Source organism: Streptopelia decaocto (genome assembly GCF_964273445.1).
Source record: "Streptopelia decaocto genome assembly, chromosome: 8".
NCBI lineage: Eukaryota > Metazoa > Chordata > Aves > Columbiformes > Columbidae > Streptopelia > Streptopelia decaocto.
Window position 1 is genome coordinate 1,943,974 of NC_138662.1, and position 26,191 is coordinate 1,970,164.

At 45.5% G+C, this 26,191-nt stretch overlaps 1 protein-coding gene across 1 annotated transcript in view; it reads right to left on the reverse strand.

Annotated features, from left to right (window-relative positions):
• Nucleotides 1-4,847: 4,847 nt before the first annotated feature.
• The window catches only part of WNT7A (Wnt family member 7A), a gene marked incomplete at its 5' end in the record, with an annotated part of 37,164 nt that continues 15,820 nt past the window's right edge, over nucleotides 4,848-26,191 (reverse strand). The window contains one exon of the mRNA XM_082059677.1: nucleotides 4,848-5,526. Within this exon, the coding sequence (XP_081915803.1) occupies nucleotides 5,047-5,526 (480 nt within the window). The 3' untranslated portion in view covers nucleotides 4,848-5,046. The remainder of the gene's footprint in view (nucleotides 5,527-26,191) is intronic.

The following is a 26,191-nucleotide window of genomic DNA, read 5'->3' on the forward strand; positions in this document are numbered from 1 at the left end:
GCATAAACTAGGGTTAAATATCTGTGCTAAGAGAGTTTGTCTATGTCTCAATAATAATAGGTAAGCGATGCGATATTTTTTTATATACCATTCTCTCTGCCTCATGTTTTGGTTGTTTTTTGCACACACACAATCCTAGAAACGTTTCTTTAAGGTAAATATAATCTCATCTTCTCCCAGAGATCCCAAACCTCTTTACAAAGCAGGCGTCTTTCCCAACGACTGAGGTGCAGTGGCTTGGCTAAAAAAAGACAAAGTCAGGGTAAGGAGTGACATGAACATGAGAGCACCGGTAGTAAATATTTAGTGTTAAATGTAGAAACGTGGTTTCTCTGGGACTTGCTTCTGACCTCCCCATTGCGAATTACATGATATGTGCTATTGATGAATATGTGATTATGTAATAACAAAAAAAAAATTGAAAAATCAGTAATTTCATAAAAATCCCAAGCATCAAAAGAAGCCGTTAGGGGTTTACAGCATCACCTCTGGTATCACAAAGTTCCGATACCCTTCTTCAAACACCTGGAGTCCTTCAGATCCAAGTACAAGTCTTCATCATTTTGACTTAATCATATGTTTTTAATTATTTGTTTCCAGAGGAAGGTTTCCCTGAATTTGTGTTCAACACTAAAATACCCTCCTTTGAGGACTCATTGTTATGATTTGGACCAGCAGAACGTGAATTGGGTTAGCAAATTAGGTCGCTTGTCATGGTGACAACTGAGATGACCGTGCATCAAGGGTTTGGAATCTGGATGAGCTTCATCACCTGAAGCTGTGCTGTGTGATAGAGTTGCTGTACTTGGTTCAATTGTGGGCAGTTTGGGGACACTGAAGCCTGGCTGGGGCTGTGCCCGTGTTGGTTGCCAGCAGCACCTGCCGGGTTTGGCCAGGCCTGGCTCAGCCCGTCAGTCACTGCGGCCGCAGTTTGGTCTTTATACCAACAGTGGACTTGGAGAGCTTCTTCAGTTGCCTTCTTGGAGTTACAAGTCAGGGGCTGTAGAGATCAATACACTCATTTTGGACACTCACAGTGTGTGTTTTCTACTCTCTATTATACTGATGAATGTAAAAATGTTGTCAGAAATACTTACGCTGAGTCTTTATCTGAGCGTGTGCCCCCTGACTGCAGCCTGTGATGTTTCTGCAGTCAGCAAATTGCTTTTTAAGTGTGGTCTGTTAAGAACAGTTTTCTAATGCACAAGATAGTTAGTTCATTAAGAGCCTTCTGTAATTTAGTACTTGTCCGTTATTTCCCTTTGCTAAGTAACTCTATACCCTTACAATAACTTTACCAAATGAGCCACTTAAGAGTATGTTTTAAGGATGTTTTCAGTTTAATTATCACTGTCAAAAGACATATCTCCATTAGGTTTGTGCATACATGGCAAAGAAAGCTTCATCATTGACTGATTGATGTTTTATATGGGTGCTTCGAGTATTCAAGCTACTTGTACTCAGGTTAGTTGTCCTTTTGGAAAGGCCGAGAGGTTAAATCCTTAAAACTTGCTTAGGAATCTCAAGGCAGAACTGCTGAATTTCCACGAATCGGGGTTTTGCTATCAAATGAGTGAATTTTCATAAATAACAGCTTCCCTGCTTGCAATTCATTACACTTGTTCTCTACTCCTCTTCTCGAACGTGTGTTTTCCCTACAAGCCTGGGTTGGGTTATGAATGTGGCCGGCGATCCCGCGCGTCCCTTGGCGAGCGGAGATGAAAAGCTGTATTTTCTTTCGAGAGCTGCATTGTTCTGCACTTGTGTGCATTTCACTCTCATTGTGTGGCTCCTGGTCGCGTAAAAACAGAGCTCTTCTATCCCCCAGGACAAAGAACAAACTGTTGTCGGGGGGGAGGAATATCTACAAAATCGTCAATCTTTGTCCTTCTCCTTTTTATTCTTTGTGCCAATCATGCCCGTTTGGAGAATGAGCAATTAACTCCCGACTCACGGCAGATTCTGATGGGCCAGATTCCTCCTGTCTAAGATGACACAGCCAAATTCCCCAATACTTTCTAGTCGAATGCAGCGTTTGGTTTGCCTTGCTCTTTAATTCATACCGCCCAAACCGGGATTCCGGTTATCAAACAAACGGGCATTAATCAATGCGCTGATCATCAGCAGTATTGTAAAATACGGGGAAAATGTGTACCAAATTAATGGCGTTGCGCATCCAGTTCTTTATTATTGTGAGTAAAACTGTTTAAAGATATTTGTCCTTCAGTAATTGATCTGCTGGCTGTACATTGCACATCGCTGCGTACTGAAATATACAGGAAGCAGGAGTTGTACAGATTACTTTTCTATGGTAAAAACATGCCGCAGAAGTAATCATTTGTAAAATAACTCTAATCAGTGAAGAAAACACACTTTTGACTATGATATGGTATCCACAAAGTAAAAAAACAATACAAACTTGGGGGGGGTATGTTCCAAAATTAAAGGTTAGATCTGAATTATTTAGCCGTGATGTAGCGTTGTAATTAACGTCCATACTGTACGTACTTCATTGCATTTTGTGTCTTGTCAGTTCTTGATGTGTGGAGTTTAGAAGGACTAAATGTAGCGACTTAATTACCCCACAAAATTGCTTTTAATATTGCTTTATATTGACAAGTCGTCAGTTTGAAAGTAAATCATGTTAATCATTTTACTTGGATATCTTGTGCTGTGTCTGAACTTCATAAGAATTCTATTTTATGCTAAGTGGTAGGTCTGCAAAGAAATGGCGTATTTAATCCGAATTATGAATGCTAGGATCAGGTACTGTATGGGCGTGTGTTCTTACATCAATAACGTATATACAGGAAGTGAGTTAAAAAATCCCACCGCGCCAGGTCGAGACAAGTTCTAAAAGGTCGTCACAGCGCAACTTTGCGACATCTTTTGTGATATTCTCTTTACTTTTGCTGAAATTTTTCTCTGTTTTCGCAGTTTTACCTCAGAAAGATCAATGGACATGAGATATTAATACATGTGTATTGTCTGCTCCTCGTGAGACCTGCGGTTACCAAGAGGAGCCGGTGGGTCGGTTCCTTTCCCGATGCTCTTTGTTGTTTCTTACCCAATGAAAAGCGACATAAATTCAGATTCTTTCCCTTTGATGGGTCACAAGTGAGTCAAACAGGAGGAACAGAAAGATTCTAAAACCGGAGAAATATTTGCCACTCAAATATCAGGAGAAATTAGCACAAAGGGAATGCAAAGTGGCTTAGCCGGACTCTGAAAAACAAGGGAAGCGTCTTTAAATGTGCCTGGATGGTTTTCTGCATTTTTGAGCTCTCTGGCCTTTTTGGGGGGAAAGAATAATGTAAATGCCAAAAAGAGCCGGACAAAAAGTAAGCTTTGTATCCTGTCTATGAGAATCAGACGGTGTGTGTCATGCAAGTTTTTACAGTCATAGTCTACAGTCTTGCACTGATTAAAATCAAATTTGACAGTAACACAATATAGAGGTTTAACTGACAGCACACACAGCACATTTGCTGGTCATAACGCCACCGTTTAATGACTGACGCATGTGGGAAGCTAATTCGGATTTTTCTTTTTCTTGAATGGGATAAATGAGCATCCAGTGAATACCAATCACCAGTTCAAGCCATGCGACCAAATGGATGCTACATACCCTGTTGTTGTTTTGCATATTGGGCAGATTGAGCTGCGGGAAAGAGCCGGTTTGTACCCGCAGCCGCAGGGACGCTCCTCCTGCCTTCTGCTCGTCCCCCAGCTCGCTGCTGGGGTGGCCACAGACCCGTTACCCTTTCTCTGTTAAATAGCCTAAGACTTACAAATTATATGCCTGTTTTGAGAAAAAGTACAGGTTGAACAAGCAGACGTAGTATAAATAAAATATTTATATAAAAATAGTCTCTTACAAAATATACTCTCTTATCCTATGGTTGATTTTTTCCAAAAGATGGAAGTTTGTCTGGATTTTCTTATTTTTAGGCATATTCCAAACAGGATTTTATTAATGCTTCTTTCTTTAATTGAAGAAAAAAAAATATATATATATAAACTGGTAAAGATTTGTAACCTCTACCGCTTGACTTTTGTTCCAGACAACTAGCAGCAAACAGGAGAGGGAAGACAAACCAAACCAACCAACCAAACGAAAAACACAAAACCAAAACCAACGGCGTGTTTGCGTATGTACATATATATAAAGATGCCAGCTTTTGTACTTAAACATCCAGTACTGTAGAACATATCCTGCAAGTCCAACTAATAGAAATATCCTAGTTAAGAATAATATGTACAGCTCCAGTTTCTCCTTGCTGTTTCTACAAAATTATTCCACAAAGAAAGCCAGCTATCTACTTTAATTGCAGAATAGTTCCGAAAACGTTGGGTAGAGTTCTTTTTAATTAAATAAATTAATATTAGTTTTATCTGAATAAATTGTTAAATATTGCTATTATTATGCCCAAGCGTCCCAGATCCCTGCGCTGGAATCCGCAGCACACGACGCACACGGAACGGGCGGGTGGAGCCGAGTCCGCAGAACCCTCCGGCGGTTCCACGCGCGTCTGGAGGGAAATGCAGGAGCAGCAGGAGCGTTTCCCAGCGCGGGCGCCCGAATCGGCGTCACCCCCGCGCTCCCGCGGGCCGTTCGTGCCGGGGCGCCGGCCGTCCCAGCCCCTGCAAAGCCCCGTTTGGAGGATTTCTCCACTACCCCTCCCTGCTCCTCACTCAGGAAAGTTTTTGACCATCTTTGTTCCAAACTAGGAGTCGGTTGCGGGGCTCAGAGCGTTCCCTGGCTGGTGTCTCTTCCCAAGGCAGTCAGTGCTGCTTGCTTTAACCAAGATGAGCTTTTTCTCTCTGTTTTGTGGCTCGGGGTGGGGTTGGTTTGTTTTTATTTCTTGGCTGATTTTCCTAAGAGTCCGCGCCGTGTATCCACATGAGCGATGAGAAGAGAAGAGAGGGCTCCATTCGTCAGCGTTTCTTCTGGGAGAGCAGGTCCTTCCTGCAGCCTCGTGTGGGTCTGCTGAGTGCACGTGCAAATGTATCCCGGGCCGGGGGGGTGTCAGCCCAGCCGCATCCTCACTTACAGGTGTAAACCTCTGTTCTTTCGCTGCACGTGTTGCACTTCACGTAGCAGCACCAGTGGAACTTGCAGTTGCACTGCCAGACGCGGGAGTACTGGTGCGTGTTGTAACCCCGGCCGCAGCACATCAGGTCGCAGCCGTTGGACTGCTGGGCCGTCTTGTTGCACATGCGGCCCTGCGTCCCCACGCTGCCGGTCACGGGGTCTTCTTCACAATAATTGGGGGATTTTTCTATGTACACTAAATCTGTATCCATGGGTTTGCGATAGGAAAGTGGCTTCTTGATTTTGAGGAAGGTCGGGCGTTTGTTGCGACTCGCTCTCACAGGTTCGACTTGAACAGCTTCGTTGTATTTGTCCTTAAGGATGTAGCCCAGCTCCCGGAATTTGGGCAGGGTTGTCCAGCACGTTTTAGTGGTACAGGATCCTGAGACCCCGTGGCACTTGCACTCCAGCTTCATGTTTTCTTCCAGAATCTGTATTTGGAAGAAAAAAGAACGATGCGTTAATACAAGCCAGAGCCTCTTCAGAAATCACAGGGTTACTTGATGCGTGTTGAGTGACAGTCATGGATGGGTTTGCTCTCCAGACTCCAGCCGCGTTCCCACCAAAGCTTTGCTTGCCCGGTGATGCTGTTGTCCCAGGCAGCAAATGCTCCAGTTTCAACTGGGTTCTGCTTCCAAAGCTGATTCCCCATTTGCACTTTGAGTTAAAGGGAGAAGATATTATAACTTTGTCTCGTTTCACAGCTCACAGACCAAAGGTAAAACGGGACCCTCCTTAACCACGGCTTTTCTGCACTCACGTTTGCAATATGACCGTACAGTGCTTCAGGTTTGCCGTTGTGGCAATTTTTGGCAGATGGCAGCGGAATTAGAAACTGGCAGAAAACCACACCCTTCCATGAAATGCCGCATGCAGAACACTTGGAAAGTTCAACAGTAGGTACTAGAACTTGGGTTTTGTGAGCTGAGGTTCAGAAATAACCCACAGTTCAGTTCTTGCACCTGAAAGTGGCATAAGCTGGTGCAAGATGTGAACAAGCAGATAAACTCTATCAACTCTCATCCTCCTGTTGCTCTCACACTGACCAACAGTGTCGAACAGATGATTGTTTATTCCTACAGGCATCATCTGTTCTAAATGTTGCAAGGTAATGCTCCAATTTAGAAATCTAAGTATTATTTTGATACACTTTGCACTTAGAGGCTTTGAAGCGTTTTGCCTCCTCTCACGTGGATAACGTAGCATACGAAATGCCCCAGCTGCTCGGCAAGAAAACTCGGTCTGACTTAGAGCATAAAGAATAAGAGTAAAGATGAGGAATTGGTTTCATGTTTTGTCATCAGTTCTTGTTAAAATTTTCTACCTCTTAATACTGTAAAAGCATCTCAAACACCTCAACATCATGGCTTACTCCACCTCTCTCATGTTCTCTTCTTTGCCTGAGTTGTCACTACTTTCCTTGTGAAGATCAAAACCTTCATCTTTTCTTCAACCTTCACATCCCTGGAAACTTTATTTTTGTATCTTCTCCTTTCTGTTGTTTGCTCACTGAACCAGTCTTGGCCAAATAAAACTGGGGACCAGCTTAGTCCTGCTGTCTGTCCTGAGCCCTATAACTGACCTCACTTACCAGCTACATTGCCTCAATTCTAGAAAACATACCTAATTCCAGGAATTAATTTCCCACTGGTCTTTGCTTGAAAGAGAACAGAATAATTTTGCTGATTAAGTTCTGCCTAACCTGGCAGATCCCAGCGGTGGAAAGCCGGGTGGAAAGCCCGGCCAGGGGGATTATCTGGGCTCAGGGAGTGGCCACATCATTTTTTCCCTGAGAAGCTGATCTGTGCAGCTCCAAACCTGGGCGAGCTGGAGGGAGGTCAGGGACAGGGAAATTTGAATTAACCCTTTGCTAGAACCACCCCCTCCAGTTCCGGATGGTTGGGAAACGTACCTCGCGGGCCCCGTGCTGCAAACGGCCGCTCGAGGCGGGACACGCGTTGGGATGAACTGGGGGTGGCAGGAGAAGGGCAACGTCTGCAGTTGTGCACTAACATGGACAAACGGAGCTCCGTCCTGTCCCTGGCGGCCTTAAAACACGTAATTTAAACACTGCATGTAGTGGTTTATTCTGATACCTTTTGGTCTTGATGCTGTTCCCGTGTCACCCAGGCAGTTGGGGTAGTTTGTAGCTGCTGCTTTACTCACTCTTGTTCCTCTGCCCCATTTCAATGAAGACTGGGATTTCGGAGGCTTTAAAATAGCTTTATTTTTGTTTTTATCTATGGGTAGAGTGTCAGCACGTGTGGTCTGAAGGCAGGATTAAAACCCCTAGAAAGTATAACTCCATGATTTTGACAGATGTGAACTTAGCATATTTTGTGCTACTGTTTTTAAATTAGACTTTCATGTAAACTAACGACTGCTCTAAAACTGAGATGTGAGAAACTTTTCTATTCAGATCCACATCTCAGCTTGCAGTTCTGCTCAAGCTTTGCCTTGCGTTTGACATTATCTTGTTATCTTGAGTTTCTCTCTCAGCCGCTGCATACTTCTTTTATTGCTCACTCATTCATAAGGTAGTACACTTAGAAGATAGATGAGGAGATGGAAAAGGAGTTATAGCACAGAAACCGGAAAAATAACATAAATTCTTTTAGCCTCATTTGTACCTTTTTAAAAGCTCTCTCTTTAAATTTGAAACTGGCCAGGGTTACATTTCTCAGCCCTAATTCAATCACTGCTCTTGTTCAAGTGGCTGGCCTTGTATCCTGGTACCTTGTTCAAACTTGCAAGAAAATATTTCTAGCTCACCTTCCATCAGGAGCTCCCGAATCGACTTGAAACATTTATTCAAAATACATCATGGCTTAGTGTCATCTCTCCAGGTAGGGCTTTTTTCCTGAAGTGTAAAGAGCCTAAATTGCCTTTTGGTGTATTTCATTAAGATGCCGTTCAGAGCCAGCGGTCTCTGGAGAAGGCGCAGGGCTGAGCCCACGGTGGGGGCAGCTCAGCAGCCGGGCGGCCTCACGTCAGTCAGAGAATCACAGATGGTTTGTGTTGAAGGGACCTTCCCAGCTCCCCCAGTCCCCCCCGGCCATGAGCAGGGACATCTTCACCAGCTCAGGTTGCTCAGAGCCCCGTCCAGCCTGGCCTGGGATGTCTCCAGGGATGGTTCATCCACCACCTCTCTGGCCAACCTGGGCCAGGCTCTCACCACCCTCAGGGCCAGCAATTTCCTCTTCATGTCCAACCTGAATCTCCCTCCTTTAGTTTAAAACCATCACCCCTTGTCTTATCGCAACAGGACCTGCTGAGAAGTCTGTCCCCATCTTTCTTCTGGGCCCCTTTTAAGCACAGAAGGGCCACAGTAAGGTCTCCCTGGAGCTTCTCTTCTCCAGCTGAACCCCCCAGCTCTCTCACCCTGTCCTCCCAGCAGAGCTGCTCCAGCCTCGGGTCATTCCTGTGGCTCCTCCGGCCCCTCTCCAGCAGGTCCATGCCCGTCCTGTGCTGAGCACAGAGCTGGACCAGCACTGCAGGGGGGTCTCACAGAGCGGGGCAGAGGGACAGGGTCACTGCTGGTCTCCTGCTCTGGGTGACACGATGCCAACCAGAACGGGCTGCTGGTTCTCTGGTCTCAGCTAATGCTGGGCTCGAGGGGTTAGGATGAAAAGGTCTGGGTTTGTCTGAACATGAGAAGTTTGAGCAATCTTAGATGACCCAAAAGGCTTGGAGGGGGTTGGGAGAAGGCAGAGAGATGAGAAAGAGTTTTGTCTTTTGATGCCACACCACGTTTATTGTTCTCATTTTTTTGTGGAGATAGCACTCCCTAATATTTGCTGGCTAATGCTCCTTTTTCTCTTTGCACATGTTGGGGGTGCGTTTCCATAGGCTCTGCTAAAATTGCTCCAACATATCTGCTTAATTTGTGTCCACCGCACTCTGCAGCTGAACTTTCCCTTCCAGTTCTGCCGTTTCTAACCCACCTTTCACTCCCAAGCCCTTTTGTTGGTTCTGCTCTTGTATATATTTCCCCCTTGCTGGTGCTGGCTTTCAGCGCCGTGTTCTGCAAATTCAGCCAGAGATGAATTGGCTCTATAGCCTTTAGAAAATAGGCTACATGTAACTCGAACCGTCCGTTCTCAGCAAAAGCGATTTGATAGTTTTATTGTACTGTGGTATCAGGTGCTTGGACTATTTGGTTTGCATTAAAATATGTGGATGGTGGTATTTTAATACCGTTATGTTATTCTAGTTGTCTCTGATAAATCAGTGCCTTTATGAATGCAAGAGGAGAGTTGAAAAGAGAAGGAAGAAAATAAAATAGGGGATTCTTTGGGTAGGGACAGGAGGCCTCGGTCTTTCCCTTGGTTTGTGTGAACCAAAAGAAGCGCTCTATCCCTTAAATACTCGGTCTCTGTTAAAACCAGAAAGCATTCTTCACCTTTCAAGGTCAGGGTTTGTTTCTTTGAAGGTATTAGCCAGCAGCTCACATTTTTTTACATTAGATTGAAACTTTATGTATTTTATAGACTGACTTTTCCTAAAATGCAAGAGCCTGAAGGGCACAAAATTTAAACCCTAGGTCCCCCGTTTCTTACCAAACGACCATATCCAGCTCCGTCAGCCATGGAAAGTAAATCTGTATGCACCAGTGAATGCTCTGAACTGGATTAAATGCGAACAAAGAGCTGGAGTTCTTTTAGCTTTGTCCACTTTTTCTTTGAGCTCCTACAGTAAACTGTCAGTACTTGTTTTTCTCTCTCTTTCCCCCTTGCCATTAGCCTCTGGGAAATAGTTTGTGTGCGGAGAACTCGCGCTGGCTCTCTGTAGTGATGTTATCTGCAGATATAGTACCTTTGGGCACTGCCATTAGGAATTAACGTGTTTTTCCTTCACCTTGAGTTTTGCAGAGAATGCGTGGGGTGCGTCATGTGAGGGTGGCGAGCGGCAGCTCCGGAGAGCCCGGCGGCCCCGGCGCTGCTCGGGCTGGTCCAGCACCGCGGTCCTGCCGGGGCCGGTGCCGGGACTGGGACCCGGCTGGGGAGCCCTGAGCCAACCTCCTGCTGCCCAGTGACACCAGCAGAAACCGCTGGCTGGTGCAACTTGGCACTGGAGTGGTATTTGTGTACGAGAGCTGCTGCGTTGTGCCCTCAGGGTGGTGGGACGGGGGCTGCGGGTCTGGGGTCCCGGCAAACAGAGAAGTCGTTACAGAAACCCAGAGTGTCAGGGGTTGAAGGGACCTGGAAAGCTCATCCAGTGCAATCCCCCCATGGAGCAGGAACACCCAGATGAGGTTACACAGGAAGGTGTCCAGGCGGGTTGGAATGTCTGCACAGAAGGAGACTCCACAACCTCCCTGGGCAGCCTGGGCCAGGCTCTGCCACCCTCACTGAGAAGAAGTTTCTTCTCATCTTTCAGTGGAACCTCCTGTGTTCCAGTTTGAACCCATTGCCCCTTGTCATATCACTGGTTGTCACCAGAAGAGCCTGGCTCCATCCTCCTGACACTCCCCCTTTCCATATTGATCCCCAGGAATGAGTCCCCCCTCAGTCTCCTCTTGTCCAGCTCCAGAGCCCCAGCTCCCTCAGCCTTTCCTCACACGGGAGATGCTCCACTCCCTGCAGCATCTTGGTGGCTGCGCTGGACTCTCTCCAGCAGTTCCCTGTCCTGCTGGAACTGAGGGGCCACCACTGGACACAAGATTCCAGGTGTGGTCTCCCCAAGGCAGAGCAGAGGGGCAGGAGAACCTCTCTGACCTACTGACCACCCCCTTCTAACCCACCCCAGGTACCATTGGCCTTCCTGGGCACAGGGGCACAGCGCTGGTGTGCTCCGAAACACACGTCACCTTTGTGCGGTGGGTTTTCTCAGCTGTGTCTCTGTTACCCAGTTAGTCAGTGGTGTGTTACCTTCTAGCAGCTAAAGTCGGCCAACTCCAAACGCATCTGCCAGGGCTGGCTGGGACCCCCGTGCCCACACACCTGGGGACAGGTACCACACAGCCCTGGGGTTGCTCACCAGGACTCCAAAGTATGCGACACCAAAGCTGTCCTGAAGGCCTTACAGTGTGAAATAACAGTGACCCTGGCACCTCCAGTGCATTCTCCTGCCCCAAAAGTACTCTCATGGAAACTCAATCCTGCCTCCAGCCATTGCACCTGAGGCCAAGGACCCCTCACTGCCCCATCAGACTTCACTCCGACTCCAGCCTGTGATGCAGATGTAATTAGTGAGACAACAGACACTGACTCCTACCCCACCAAGGCCATAATCTTTCCTAACTTTGTCTGACATCAGCCCGTCTGGGTCAGGAAATACCTGTCTCCTACAAGCGCCTGCACACATACCTTACTATAGGTCAAAGAGAACTCAACAGTTGGCAAAACAAGAATGAAATTTTTCACAGCGGAGAAGGGCACGGCGGGGCTTGGAGAGCGGCCACAGCATTTCTGTGGGCTGGGGAGGCCAACGGACAGATGCAAACCTGCCCCTCAGCCTGCGGCAGCTGAGCATTGCTGATTTGTATTACTCTCGGAGGCGATTGCAGCTATGAGACAGAGCTCCTCCAACTTCAGGAGTGATGTTAGAGTTACAGTTTTTGCTTTTGAAGAAGGATTCATTGAGTACGAATGTTGTCTTATGGTAATATAATAAAGCTGTTTCACTTTTAGTCTTTCAATAAACTATTTGAGAACCAAATAATTTCTAGTACAACTGGCAGCGAGGTCTAGGGTGACAGTAGGCATCAAGAAGGGCAGTGCATGTGGATGTAAGGTTGATTTGACAAGCAGTAAAAGGACAATGTCTGATTAAAATAACTAGGAAATGACTCCGCCACTTGTGTTATTCACGTGTGACAGTGATCTCCAAAGGATGCTGCTGGTTTTGAGTAACTTGTGGGACCGTCTTAACACCCTCTGAAACTTGAGGAAAGTATAATAGAAATAAGATCTGCTGCTTTTTGATCGGAAAATAAAAATAAGCATGAGAACGTCAAAGAAGAAACACTGCTGTTGAAGACAAACCCTATGAAATCTTTCAGAAATGTGAGGAACAGCGTAATAAAAAAGTACCCAAATGCAAGTTTGAAGTTAGCAAAGGCATGTCTAAACAGCAAAGATTATTTCCCATCAGTGGATGTTCACGAACTATATTAATAGAGCTGTTGTAAAATGTGTTCTGTAGAAACATAACATATTTGGCATTGATATCCTATGGCAAACTAGCTGTGGATGAGCTTGGAACTGATTATTAAGAGTGATTAATTCCAGACAGTCTTTCAGATTTCAGTTGGACATATTATGAAGCCCTTATTAAGCACAGCCAAAAGAGGGTTTTTTTCTCATGTTTTTGGTTAGTAAATCTGTGCAAAAGAATAATATCCGAAGTCAGTATCAAACGAATGTGATACAGTGAGCACCGTGAGCTGTGACTACCCCAGAAATACTACGACCCCTGGCAGGTTGAACCATTACAAGAAATGTTTTGTTTCTAATGAAAAATGGCTGGGAAATCACCGCAGCGTGTGTCCTACATCAATCAGATCCCCACTGCACTTCCTCGGAACAGGCGTCTAAAGACAATCAGGCAACATGCTGGTCTGAGGACTAATTATGAAGACAGCCAAGAGAATGCTGGTAGATGACAGAATGCTGGAAACACCACAGATGGGCAATATTTCCCAATACCACATATCTACCTTCAATAAAAGATATCCTGTTTGAAAGAGCAGAAACGCTTTTGCCAGGTTCTAGCTTATGATACCCTCCAAATGAAGACTTCAGTAATGTCGTGCTCTCCTAAGTTTAACCTTTTCTGTACTATTTCTGGATTTTCCCTATGCTGCCACAAAGCAGGAGGTTCCTTACATTTCTCAAACGCATTTTTTAATAGAGTTTCATAAGTCTTTGTATACTTTCTGCCCTGAATTAATAGTTGTCCTTTACTTCAGCTTTATAAAATATTGGGCTGTATGCAGCAATTATTTTCTAAATGCAGTTCCTACCTCCACAATATATCAAATGAATAAGCAAAAGAATAGCAGTAGTATTTCGGTGTGGTCACAGTACTCATGCGTTGTTGTCAGCACACGCAAACTGAATGAGATGTTCCTCCCTTTCCCTGGGTAATCCGTGTGGTTTAAATGAGAGGACGGAAGACCAAGTACTTTCATTCAATGAGCAGCACTGTGTGGAACAGCAGATGAACGCAGAAGGCTGAGAATAAGGCCAGAAAAGCTGAGAGGAATGCAGCAAAAAATATTTTCTCCTGCATATTTTTCTTATACTTGTGATAACCTTCCTGACTCACTGTGTACTAAATCAATTTATCACCGCTTCTGGGACCAAAAAACCAAAAGAGCAGCAACAAATAAATGTCACAATGCTTTCATAAGGGTTATTTTTGAAGAATAGTTGGACTTAGGATAAAAAGGACATTGCTGTTTTTAAAAAGATTTAATGAAGTAGATTCTCATACAAGCTAATAATGCTCTTCTTAAATTAAACCCTACGGAATGGTGGCGCTTGGCTTTTTTCATAGGAGCTGCTGTGTGAAGTAAAAGGAGGTGGTGTGAAACTGCAGCTTTCTGTTGCTGGTGGGTCCTTCCAGGAGGACACCTGATGTCCCACCGAGCTGCTCCTGCACAAACTGCCGAAACCCGCTCTGTTTGCAGAAGTAGCTCTGGACATGGATTCCGGGGACGTGGCTCAGAGGCTGGATCTGGCTTGCTCATTCCTCAGGATTTTTCTCAGACAGCTCTGCAAATCTAATAATGGCCTGAGAAAGTCAAATAAGGTTCTTACGTTTTTCTTTCTCTTCATCGAGATGCTGCCTGCAGAGATAGCGGGCGTGATGTGGCAACACCTGATGTTAACAGCTCAGGGAAATCTGATGCGGGATCAAGAGGAGCGATAGAGGCAGAAACGCAGACGGCCGCGTCCGTCCCTCCTCGGAGCAGCTCCCATGCCAGGTCTTCTCTTCTCCCTCCCTTTCCCATCATATCTGATAACAGTCTGCGGGATTCCTCGCCTTCTTACGTCTCTCGTGAACACATTCCTGTTTTCCCCAAAGGGAAAGTACCTGCACCCTCATCTCTCCCTCTCTGGTCATCAGAATGGAAATCGAAACCATTAATTCACAAGCTGGAACCGTGAGCTTCAGGTTGAGTTTCACATACTCCAAGGGGACGTGGTGGTGACAAAGTTTTCTGTGCAATATCAAATACAAGCCCGTCTGACTCACCCTCCTTCCTGTTGGCAGAAATTCCTGTTACAAAGTTGTTCTCAACTGTGAATTGCCAAACTCATGCTCAGGTACATTTTGTGTCCAGTAAATGGTCTGCAAGGACCATGTTCCTCCTGTCTGGGCTGGGACTTTCTCTTTGCCGAGTTCTCATGACAAAAGCTCTGTATGTGAACATTGCTTGACAGTTCACTGGGGGGGTCCTGCTGCGGTGGCTCTTTGGTACATCTGTCCCCAACACTGGTCTGACTTGCATTTTGGTTTTGTGGATTTTTCTATTTAAAAGCCAGGCAGATATTTTAACAGAAAAAAATCAAAATAATTTGAAAACATAACTGTCCATGTGTTTGATAAACTACTTGTTTTTAAAAAATAACTCTTGGGAGACCCGTTATCACCTAGATTAGACTGGATCAACACAGCGCCAAGTAAGTGTCATCATGTAGGAAGTTTAAAGATCAGTCAGAAAAAGGAACTTGGAAAAAATAGTTCACATAAAAAATGGTTTCTCTTAATGTGCTGTCACCTTCTATTGTTGGAATATAGCTGAATTGTCTTAAAGACATCAACATGTTATTTTATACTCTGTTTAAGTGAAAGTGTGATTTCCCAGCCTGTTACTGAAGTGGGATTGTGAGATTAAGGGAAAATTTATCTAGGGTTGTTATTTGCTGCTGTCCAAGCAGAACTGACACTGTGAATATGATGGATTTTAGCTTGTGATATACTGAATAAATAGTCTTGTTGTCTGGCCTACCTGGGCACTTTGCACAAAGAAGCTGAAATAGGTTGGAAAGGGGAATGGTGTTACAGAATTACAGAGCTGTTGGTTATGTTATCTAGTTTACCTTCCTATCACAACCTAAGTTTTCTACCGTACGTATCTTCCTCTCCAGAAAGATACTGGATGGCATGTTCATGCCAGGAGTGAATAAAAGATGATGATGAAGGAGTTTTGAAAGTGAAGAAGCAATGTGGTGTTCACTGACACCAAGACAATTTACAAAGAAAATGAGACAGCAATTTTTCTGGATTTGGACATGTTACCAACGTAACATTTCTTCTTAAATCATCTCTACCTTCCTTACATTCTGGGCACAATTAAAAATCACTCCGAAATACTGATACTTCTAAAACCTGTGAGGTATTTTGCCATGTGTTAAAAAAATGACAAATGTCCATTGTTAAAAATGCCATTGTCACTAATCCCTACTTTGGTCTAGCAGCTCGGTCCTGCAGTCAATGTATGGATCGGAGTATCGAAGTCAATGAAATCTGAACTGAGTGATGTCTGCCAGTCTTGACCTTTTCAAAGTCAATGTAATTCTTCTGGCATCCTATGTCCAGTGTGTCTGGTTTTAGTTCTGATTTTGGGGCAGTGGATCTTCATCTGTACTCTGGGCTTCTAAATGTTGGTGCATCAACGCTGTCATTAAAATGTAGGATGTGCTTATAGTTAATACTTTAGTTTGCTACTTCTGAATAAATTGGAAGTACTCCCAGATGAGATGATCTAAACTTCTTTGCGCTCCTCAGTTGGGAACAGAATGAGTTAAAGCCTCGGGGGTTATTGAGGCAGGGATGTCATTGGGCCGTGTCATGGAGCCTGAGTCACTCTTCACGTAAAAAAAGGAGGGAAACCAGGAAATGACACGACTGGAATTCATCCTCGTCACAGCTCATGTACACAGAGCGGGGAACGGGGCAGGTTTGACTCATTCCCACTGCACTTCACCTTCCGTGTGCTCTCCCCACGGGTGGGGAAGGACTCGAATGACACGCTGCTGGCTTTGGGTCGGAAAGAACTGGGAGCAACCAGGTAGAGCATTTTGACAAATGCTTTAGCTGTCGGGAGAAAAGTTTCCAAAGAGTGATGGAAACCAAAAGAACAGTCTGGCTTGTTCCAGACAACTTATCAGAAAACACCTCTCGTGCTAAACTAATAAAGCCAGGTACTGGCAGGAGTACTAGTTGCAAAATAATATCACTTCATATTGCTTCCAAACATTTTTAACCAATAGCCACCCACAGTTAATAATAGGTGCGTTTAGTTGCATACCGAACTATGAGAGTTAACCCTTAGGTACTCAGCAAATAACACTATGCAAGGCATGTTTCTTATGCTGAAAAACTTATATAATTTTAGTTCTCCAGACCAGTAGTTTTAGTAAACGAAGAATATTTTTCCTTTCTACCAAACTTTCAGGCAGTTCCAAAGTACTTCTACATTAATTTTTCAGTACTGCCTTTATAAAAACGCAATATTTCTTAGCTTAACTTTATTAACTCCTTCTTTTCTGAAGGACAAGGTGTCTTCACAAGGTCTTTACAAGCCCTATGGGGAGAGGCTGAGGGAGCTGGGCTTGTTCAGTCTGGAGAAGAGGAGGCTTAGAGCTGAGCTCAGCACTCTCTAGAACTACCTGAAGGGCAGTTCTAGCCAGGTGGGGATTGGTCTCTTCTCCCAGGCATCAGCAATAGGACAAGGGGCCATGGGCTGCAACTCTGCCAGGGGAAATTGAGGCTGGAGATTAGAAAGCAATTCTGTGCAGAGAGAGTGGTCAGGATTGGAATGGCTGCCCAGGGAGGTGCTGGACTCACCGGCCCTGGAGGTTTTTAAACTGAGATTGGACATGGCACTTAGTGCCACGATCTAGTCAATGGACTGGAGTTGGACCAAGGGTTGGACTGGATGATCTCTGAGGTCTTTTCCAACCCAGTCGATTCTGTCATTCTGTGATTCACGTTTGATTCACAGACATCTTTTAAGACTCAGTGCTAACACCTCACATGCTGTTCAGAGCCCGTCCCCATTGCCCGTTCAGCAGGAACGAGCACCGGCGCTGTCTCAGACCCGCTACCGTTCCCTCCGGTCACACTATTGCTGCCAAACACAATTCCATGATTCTGTTTTGCAAAAACAACAGGACCTGGCCTGTGGCAGAGGCTTCCAGCCCATTGAAAGGATGGTGGTTGGACCCTGGCTGGGATATCCCCGCGTTGACACGTCAAGCAACAGCTGCTCAAGAAAGTGATAGATATTCTTGACATTTTAAGAGACATTTCCCATTACTCCTCCAGCTAATCAGCATTTTAGTCATCATACGGCAGCCACTTGATCACAATAATAGCACATTGTGTTTTGTGATCATATTTCCACGTGCTCTGTGCTTACAATGCAAAATATTCACATTAGCATAAAGCAACATGCTTTTGGTGTTAATTGTAATATTCTTGTGAGAATCCTTATTCCACAGAGATGACTGTCAAATTAAGTTTTACACAGAAGAGTTTTCCCCCCTCCAGTTGCAGCTGGGACAATAGATCCACACTTCCATGTTTTCAAATAGCTTAGGAGAGATAAGATCCGAGCAGCGGAGCCTATCTCTGTAGCCCAGCAGCTGCCAAGATCAGCACGCCCGCAGCCGGGCCAAGAATTTTAACAAGGATCTTCTGGCCTGTTGTCAATGAAAATTTCCTCCTATACAGAAGAAAGTGGAATTTACTAATTTTGTGTATAATGCCTGGTGCAGTCTAAGCAAACCTCTCTGGGTTTCTCTTTCGCTTACCTGGCTTATTGGATTTTCTCCTTTTCATTCTAACAGGTGTTTTAAGCAATAGTTGAAGCTTTTGCCTTACAGGTGAGCCATCACATATTGACAGAAATTCACCTTTAAGGTGCATCACGCTGATGTACGTAATTCCCCTCGGTCAGCTCACATAGCTATTCCTTTTTGTTGATAGATCTACCTGTTTACTACTTATAGGTGAGTTAAGTAGCAACATCCTACAATACCAGCCATGTATAAATTACTCTTTATAAGACTCTTAAATGACTCTTTATATATAAATGACTCTTTAAATGACTCTTTATAAGCCGTGTATAAATGACTCTTGATATCAAGATCCATGTTTTTAAGAAAGGGCCAAGCAGTTGCTCTAGATCTTTAGTTCAGAAGGTCATGGGGTGCCTGTAACAGCCTCTAAGCACCAGTTTCACCAGTACGTAAACCTATCAAATAGGTGCATGACTGCAGCATGCGTTTGGTGTATTAATCAGATACTAATTTTATAAATTTCTCTTTAAGGGGAACCTTATATAAAATATAACTGTGTTAAATAGAATTACAATAAAATCTCAATGCTAAGGTATTCCTTAGTGTAGTTATTTAAATCTATACTTTTCTGGCAACTATTTTAAGATTTCGATTACACCTTTTAGCCTACATTTGCTGCAGCTATACTAAGGCAGACTTCTGAGAACAAAAAGCCTAAGTGCTCACTTGGTGTCTGCCTCCCTTCTGCCTTCCTGCTGTCCCGCTGGTAATGGCTGCACCTTTTTATAGTAATTTCAAGCAACTATGACAAAGGGTAGGATGTTTTGAAGAAGCTTCTGTGACATAAAAGACCACAGGGAGGATACAGATCTGTAGATACTCCAGGAGAGGGTGTGAAGGCGAGGGCTGTTGGATCCCGGGCAGTGCACGAAGCGTTGGCCGTCACCGGTAAGACGTGCTCTTGCAGGAGAGCATCTCCCCTCTCTCATTGCTTACGTTTCCTGGAGCTTTTCTTTTTTAGCCAAGGTTCTAATCCTGGCCTTTTGGACACATATTCTAGACTCCTTATTGGACTTCTTTATTTACGTACTATTGTGTCACCTCAGTAGTTAGTTGTTTTGTGACTGCGGGATTTATATACCCAAAAATAACAGTATATGTTATGACTCAGTTAAGATCTCACGTGGGAATAGCCCTGTAAGAGAATACATGGTTGTGCTCGTAATTGTGTGTGGCGTTACATTTAATGTGGGATCTGGGATGCTCACGGCAAGGCTGGATTCCTTCGCATCGGCCACCAGCTGACGCTACCAGGAGGACCTGTTGCTAGGACGTGGTTTAGTGCCAGAGTTAGGTTGTGGTTGGACTCGATGATCTTAAAGATCTCTTCCAACCAAAATGATTCTGTGATTCTAGAGCACTAGCAATAGATGTTGGCTTGGAACTGACCTACATTCTGTGTAGAATCATAGAATCAGAGAAGGGTTTTGGTTGGAAGGACCTTCTCAGCTCCCCCAGTGCCACCCCTGCCATGAGCAGGGACATCTTCAGCAGCTCAGGTTGCTCAGAGCCCCATCCACTTTCCTTCTGTTTGTCCCAGAGGACCAAATGTAGTCCATTAGGTGCAGCTCATTTTTAAGTACCAGAAGGCTCAGGGTCATTTCAATAACCAGTTCTAACGCAGATTAATACTAGTGCCTTTTGGCACTAATTGGGCAAGCAGAGCAAGCATCCTCTGCAATTACCTGAAACCCTTATCCTTTAATAGATCCATTCTGCATTCTTCCAGTACCAAAACAGGCCTTGTTTGTGTCCTTGGACTAAAAGGTTGTTCTTTATATAATCGATTTTTTAATTGTTTACTTCAAAATACCTGGAAATTCTTTCCATTAAAGCAAAAGTCCATCCCATTTGTACAGCAATTACTGCTTTTGGTGGGTGTTCAGGGCTCCATGACTTCAGCTTTCTGCCACCAAGTGTCTAAGAAAGTATTTGAACCAAACCTTGCTTTAGCTTATGTCCTTACCAAAATCTCTGTTATACATTGTTCCAAATGTCTCTGCTTAGCCCAGGTAACTGAGCTCGTGTTACTGACTCATCATCGCAAGGCTCTCGGGAATGTTCCGGGAGATACTTTCAGCCCAGACTCTAGAAGGTCCCACTTTCTGTCCCCGTTGACACACACGGTAGCAGAGATTCAACCACACAACCCTAGATTTCCGTACGGAACGGGTGCACCTCGTCAGAGGTGTAATGAGTGAGACTGCACAGTGCAAGATCTCCAGCGTAATTCCGTGTAAACTGCATGTGTAGTAGAAGCACTGCCTGTTTGTGTATTAAAAATGTTCCCAGTGAACAGCCTGACCTACTCATTAGTTTCCTGCTACCTTGGCCAATACCCGTCTTCTCTTGGGTTTTGCTAAAATTGCTAAAACACAGAGATGAAAGTGTCTGGTTCTACGCATGGAAATCAGTCTTAGGTTTGGAAACCTAAATTTGAAGTGTGACAGGTGTCCTCTGGGGAATACAGGAGAAGCTGAACTGTGCTCATCAGCTATTTCTGAACATTTTGCAACAACTTAAGCCTAAATTTAGGTATGAAGATTAAAAATTTTGGATTCTGATTTAACTTCTCAATAAAACATCAAAAAGCACAGGTTAATAGAAATACCACAAGGAAGCAGCCATGCTCATGGGTTAGAATTAATGCTAATAGGGCTGTGTTCTCTTTCTTACAATATTTATTACATGATCAGCATAAGCTTTACAGTACCCAAACACAGCACGTATTTGCTTTGGAGTGATTAAGCTTTGCGATAGCTGCATTTGTTTCAAATCTGTAATGTTTTTCAGAAATGAGGGGTTTCCTTCTGCAACAGCAGAGATGCTGAAGCCTCTACCACGGGTCCTGTCCACTGGGAGAACCAAACAATCGGCACACCAGCTATTTTTGTCTAGGTGACGTTCCCCTCCGAGCACGGAATGACAAGCGTGTGCCCTTGTTGCTAACTGTCCAAAGAGAAAAAATGAATTAAATTAGAAAATGCCCAAAACTGTGAGACCCAGCCAGTGGCTTTGCTGAGCAAGTTCATCACTGTAGCAAACATCTGATTATTTTGGTTGCAAAAGGTGCATGATATTAAATTTGGAATTTGAGATCTTTGTTATTTATTAAGAGGCCCTGGCCCTCAGCCTCAGCTCTCTTTGTCAGCAGCATGACACATTGTCAGCTCTCGTAATCAGACACATGAAATGCATGTTTTGCTCGTCATGCCAGAATCCTCTAAAATTGCGACTGCAGGTAAGTGATGGCATTTATCATTCCCTAATCTTCAGCGTAAATCAGGAATTCAGTTTTCAACCACAGAAGATATAGGAGGGAGTTGAAAGCCAAACTACAAGTAGGACCATGTATCACAATTTCTGATTAGCTGGAAGTGGAGGACAAGTGGAATGAAAATTCATTCTTGCGGATTACAGTTCTTGTGCAGTCCAATTCCCTCTCATAATTTAGACTAACATTAATGTTTGCGTTATCTTTCCTCTGGGCTGTTGAGAAGATGCAGAGCTTGTCTGTCAAGTTTGGTCTTGTTTTAAGACTATTATCTAAAAAAAGTAGGAAAGCCATAAAGTAGAACTTTGATCCTTTCAAACACAAACAAAATACTGTAAGAGTGCACAGGACGTATATTTTTTTTCACACCTAGAAAATCGCCCGGTGGAGCCTTGTTGTGCGCTGCAAACACTCAGCAGGACTGGGATTTTGGGGAGGGCTCAGCTGCGTCCTGCAGTCCCACCAGCCTCAATGGAGTTTGCCCATTGAGCAAACTGGGCTTCCTCCAGATCCAGTGCTGGGCCTTTCTGGCAGCCCTGCTGCCCCCAGCAGATGTGTGGTGATGAAGTTGCCGGGAAAGACTTTGTTGCATCTAAGGCTCCTTTTTCAATTGCATGGACCCGGAGCTGTGGTGCCAGCCCTGGGCTGGAGCGCTCAGGGACGAGGAGGCTCCGCAGCCCAGCAGCTGCAGGGTGGACAGGACGGGCTTTACCTCGCGGAACGGGCGATAACTGGAGCCAGGTCCCTCGGTGGACACTCCTCTTTGCCTGTGTCTCACAGCCATGTCAGCGAGATGTGTCAGGAGTGGTTTTTATGTGTTCCATCTGGTCACAGTGAGGCACAAGCCACATGTATAAATCTTCTAAACCTTCTCCATCTGCTCAGTTTTATCTAAGCAAAATATTGTACAGCTTAATTAAGCAAGCCAGCTACCAGGACATTCCACACAGGCATATTTGGTGCACCTAACGCTGGATTTTGTGGACATTACTTAGCATTTTAGCAGTGCAGCCACACTTTTGATTTGTTAAGACTACTGTTGCTTTGCAAGTGGCAGTGCTGTGTGTGGCTTTGGCTGGAGGTGGTTGTGCGGTGTTTTGGGGATGGTTCTCTCCATGGCAGCTGTGCCACTGCTCTGCCCCGTTCTCCACCGCCAGGCTCCACATTCACATGTCTGCAGCCTCATCTGCCAGGGGTCTAAACCGCTGCGGGTGAAGCCTGTCAGAATTGCTACTGCCACTATCAACAATGGGCACCTACCTGCCCACAGACTGAGCTCCCCATCTTACAACCACAGAATCACAGAATCGTTTTAGTTGGAAAAGTGCATAGAGTTGGAAGAGATGATGGAGTCCAGCCATTAACCCAACACATCCCTGAGAACCTCATGTCCGTCTGTCCAACCCTCCAGGGCTGGTGACTCCAGCACTGCCCTGGGCAGCCTGTTCCAATGCCCCACAGCCCTTTGGGGAAGAAATTGTTCCCAGATCCAACCTCAACCTCCCCTGGCGCAACTTGAGGCCGTTTCCTCTGCTCCTGGCGCTTGTTCCTGGGGAGCAGAGCCCGACCCCCCTGGCTCCAAGCTCCTTTCAGGCAGTTCAGAGATCAGAAGGTCTCCCCTCAGCTCCTGTTCTCCAGCGGAACCCCCCAGGTCCCTCAGCCGCTCCCATCACACTTGTGCTCCAGCCCCTCACCAGCTCCGTTCCCTTCTCTCAACTCGCTCCAGCACCTCAAGGCCTTTCTTGGTGTGAGGGGCTCAAAACTGAACACATGGTCACACAGGAGGCCTTTTCCTGGTCTCTTATCAGCCAGACCAGACACCTGGAAAGGGCTCAGTCCCTTGTGTGTGGCAGGGGCAGCGCTGGGCTGAGCACTGTCCTTGTTGCTCTTACGCATGCAACACATCTGTTGATGATGGAGATCCAAGTGACGGAGTGTTAAGAGAAACTGGATGTCAACAAACCAGCTCTTGAGCAAGTGGGCATCACAACTACTCCTGGGTGTGCTTTTCAGAGTCCCTCACAGGAACTTGTACCTAGAAGTGCAAAGTTATTCCTGAAAAAATGCTTTCCAGCTTCAGGCTGCCCTAAATGAGGAATGTACCACAGCTGTGGTTGTTTCACAAGTAGTTATATCTGCCAGTAAAGAGCATAATCATTCATCAGCTTTGTCTTTAGGAGCATCCCTAACATTAAGAAACAAAAGTTTCTGAATAAAAAATCAGCAGTATTTCTGTTTAAAACCACTGGAAAATGTTAAGTGCAATTGCAAGGGCACTGTTAAGTTCTGAACTCCAGAAACATGCCGTGCTGCTGATACTCTAATATCGCTGCCTTGCTGGTGCCAGGAGCGTCAGGGCAGGCTCACCCAGCCCGTTCTGCTCGGAGCTGGGCTCCCAGACTCTCTGGAGTCTATGGTAATTTTCAGCAGCTCCAGACACAGGCGAGCTTTATTCTGGTGTGCGTGTGCCGTTAGGAGCATTCTTTCTGATGGAGCTGAGAGGCAGTTGAACGCAGGTCCATGGTTTTGGTTGCTGTTGGGCAGTTGTGCTGTGGCAGGGCTGGCTCACGGACAGGTTACAGCTGGTGTGTGTGGGAGGAATCTGCTCCGCCATGGGCCCCGTGTCCCCCTGTCACACTGGCTGTCCCCTGCGAGCGTGGGCTTGAAAGTAGCGTGTGTCCCCAGTCATCAGGAAACAGAGCTCCTACCAGGATCTGCTGGGGTCCCTGGGATCCCCTCCATGAACTGCCTCCTCCCCACGGCCACTGAACCAAGCCATGGGGCACACAGGGATAGCACAGTGTTCCCATGTGCTTCCAGGCTTATTCAGGCAGAGCTGTTAAATCTTCAGTGTTTTATCATAGAATCCCAGAATGTCAGGGGTTGGAAGGGCCCTGGAAAGCTCATGCAGTGCAATCCCCCCATGGAGCAGGAACACCCAGATGAGGTTACACAGGAAGGTGTCCAGGCGGGTTGGAATGTCTGCACAGAAGGAGACTCCACAACCCCCCTGGGCAGCCTGGGCCAGGCTCTGCCACCCTCACCGGGAAGACGTTTCTTCTCATCTGTCAGTGGAACCTCCTGTGTTCCAGTTTGCACCCATTGCCCCTTGTCCTGTCACTGGTTGTCACCAGAAGAGCCTGGCTCCATCCTCCTGACACTCCCCCTTTCCATCTTGATCCCCAGGAATGAGTCCCCCCTCAGTCTCCTCTTGTCCAGCTCCAGAGCCCCAGCTCCCTCAGCCTTTCCTCACACGGGAGATGCTCCACTCCCTGCAGCATCTTGGTGGCTGCGCTGGACTCTCTGCAGCAGTTCCCTGTCCTGCTGGAACTGAGGGGCCACAACTGGACACAATATTCCAGATGCGAATATATTATGCCTATATTCAGAAAAATTATAAATGTTAAATTGTTCGGCAGCCTCTTTGATTAGTCTTGTCTCTTTTCTAATAACGCACTAGATGCTTGCGACCTTTCAAGTGATTCGTCTGTGAGAGCTTGTGTTTTGCGCTGCTGCTTGTAGTCAGGCTAATAGGCTATTTAAAGTAAAAGGTATCCTGAATGAAGCAGAAATAGCTGTCTTCTCTGGAGGACAGTTAAATTCCTGCAGTGGTGTGGTACTGCAGGCTCTGCAAGAACTGGAAGAAGTTCAGGAAAGTTTTATGGCAGCAATCTCCTTTGGAGGTCAGAGATGCCAGCAAGTGAAGGGCTGAGTGTCAGAAGTGTAGGGAATACACGGAATAGCTTAGGAAAACTCCTGAACTCATTGCTTTCCAGATGCTGGTGTTTCACTCTAACATTATTACAGTCTTCCCTAAAGAGTAAAATACTAAACACTTCAGTCTTTTATGGTCATTGCATGATCCACTTCAGAAACACGCTCTGATTTCTCACAGCAGCTCTGTTAGGCACGTGCTGCGCTTCTGTGAGCCTTAGGGCTGCCAGGGAGACCTGAAATGCTGCTCATTCCGAGGATGAAGATACAGTGCAAAGTTAGTACGCCTAGGTATGCCTCCAAAGAGAAGCCCTGCATAAAAATCCACCTTGATGTGCTCTTGAATTGCAAAAGCCTTCTAATGCAGCCAGTGCCCATGATTTATAACAATGACTCATAATATTGCATTATACTTAATATGATGTAACGCTGATGCAAGATGCCATCCGTGGAATTTCAATGTCATGGAGATAAAGAGAGGAGAGAGCAAGCTGGTCATGTACCTTGCCATGCTGTCAAAATTAGAAGTTTACAGCCAAAATATGTAGAACCTTTCAGTACCTACTTCAGTCTTTTTTTTTAGCAGCATAACTTGGAGAATAACATTTCTATTTCCTGAAGCATAAATATCTCTCAGACATATGTTATTGTGTTACTTACAGTAATTTAATTAACTTTGCACTTGAGAAGACAAATTTGCTAACAGACAATTCAGTCTTGCAATTATAACCCCTCACATAGAAGTTTGCAGGGCAAATCAGGATTATGCCTTTAAATTAATTCAAGCTTTATCTCTCTTTTCTGACCCAGCTGTTATGAATTCTGCTCCTGTTCTCCCTGTCCTGCTTGCTTCTTCCTGCAGTGAATCAGCATTTCAGGAAATACTAATTCAAAGAGGAAAGACACCCTAAACTCTGATTCTGGAGGTCAGAAATAGCTGCTCTCCAGTGGGTTTGACAAATGGTGTGAGGCTCCTGGGGCTGCTTGGGGCTGGTTTTGTGGGGTGTGCGTGACCCCCGTTCTGAACTCTGCCCCTTCCCCTCCAAGTAGCCTGGGAGCTTTGAGGCTGTGCCGTGAGCTGCAGGGCCGAGTCCTGGGGCTTCATCCCAAGTGAGAGAGAGAAACAGAGAGTCAGAGAGAGCCCTGCCCTTCAGCAGTGAAGAAGGTGATGCTGAGGGGTCTGGAGCATCTTTGTGATGAGAAGACACTGAGAGAGCTGGGGCTATTGAGCTGGAGAAGAGAAGCTGAGAGGGATCTGATCAATGGGATCAATATCTCAGGGTGGGTGTC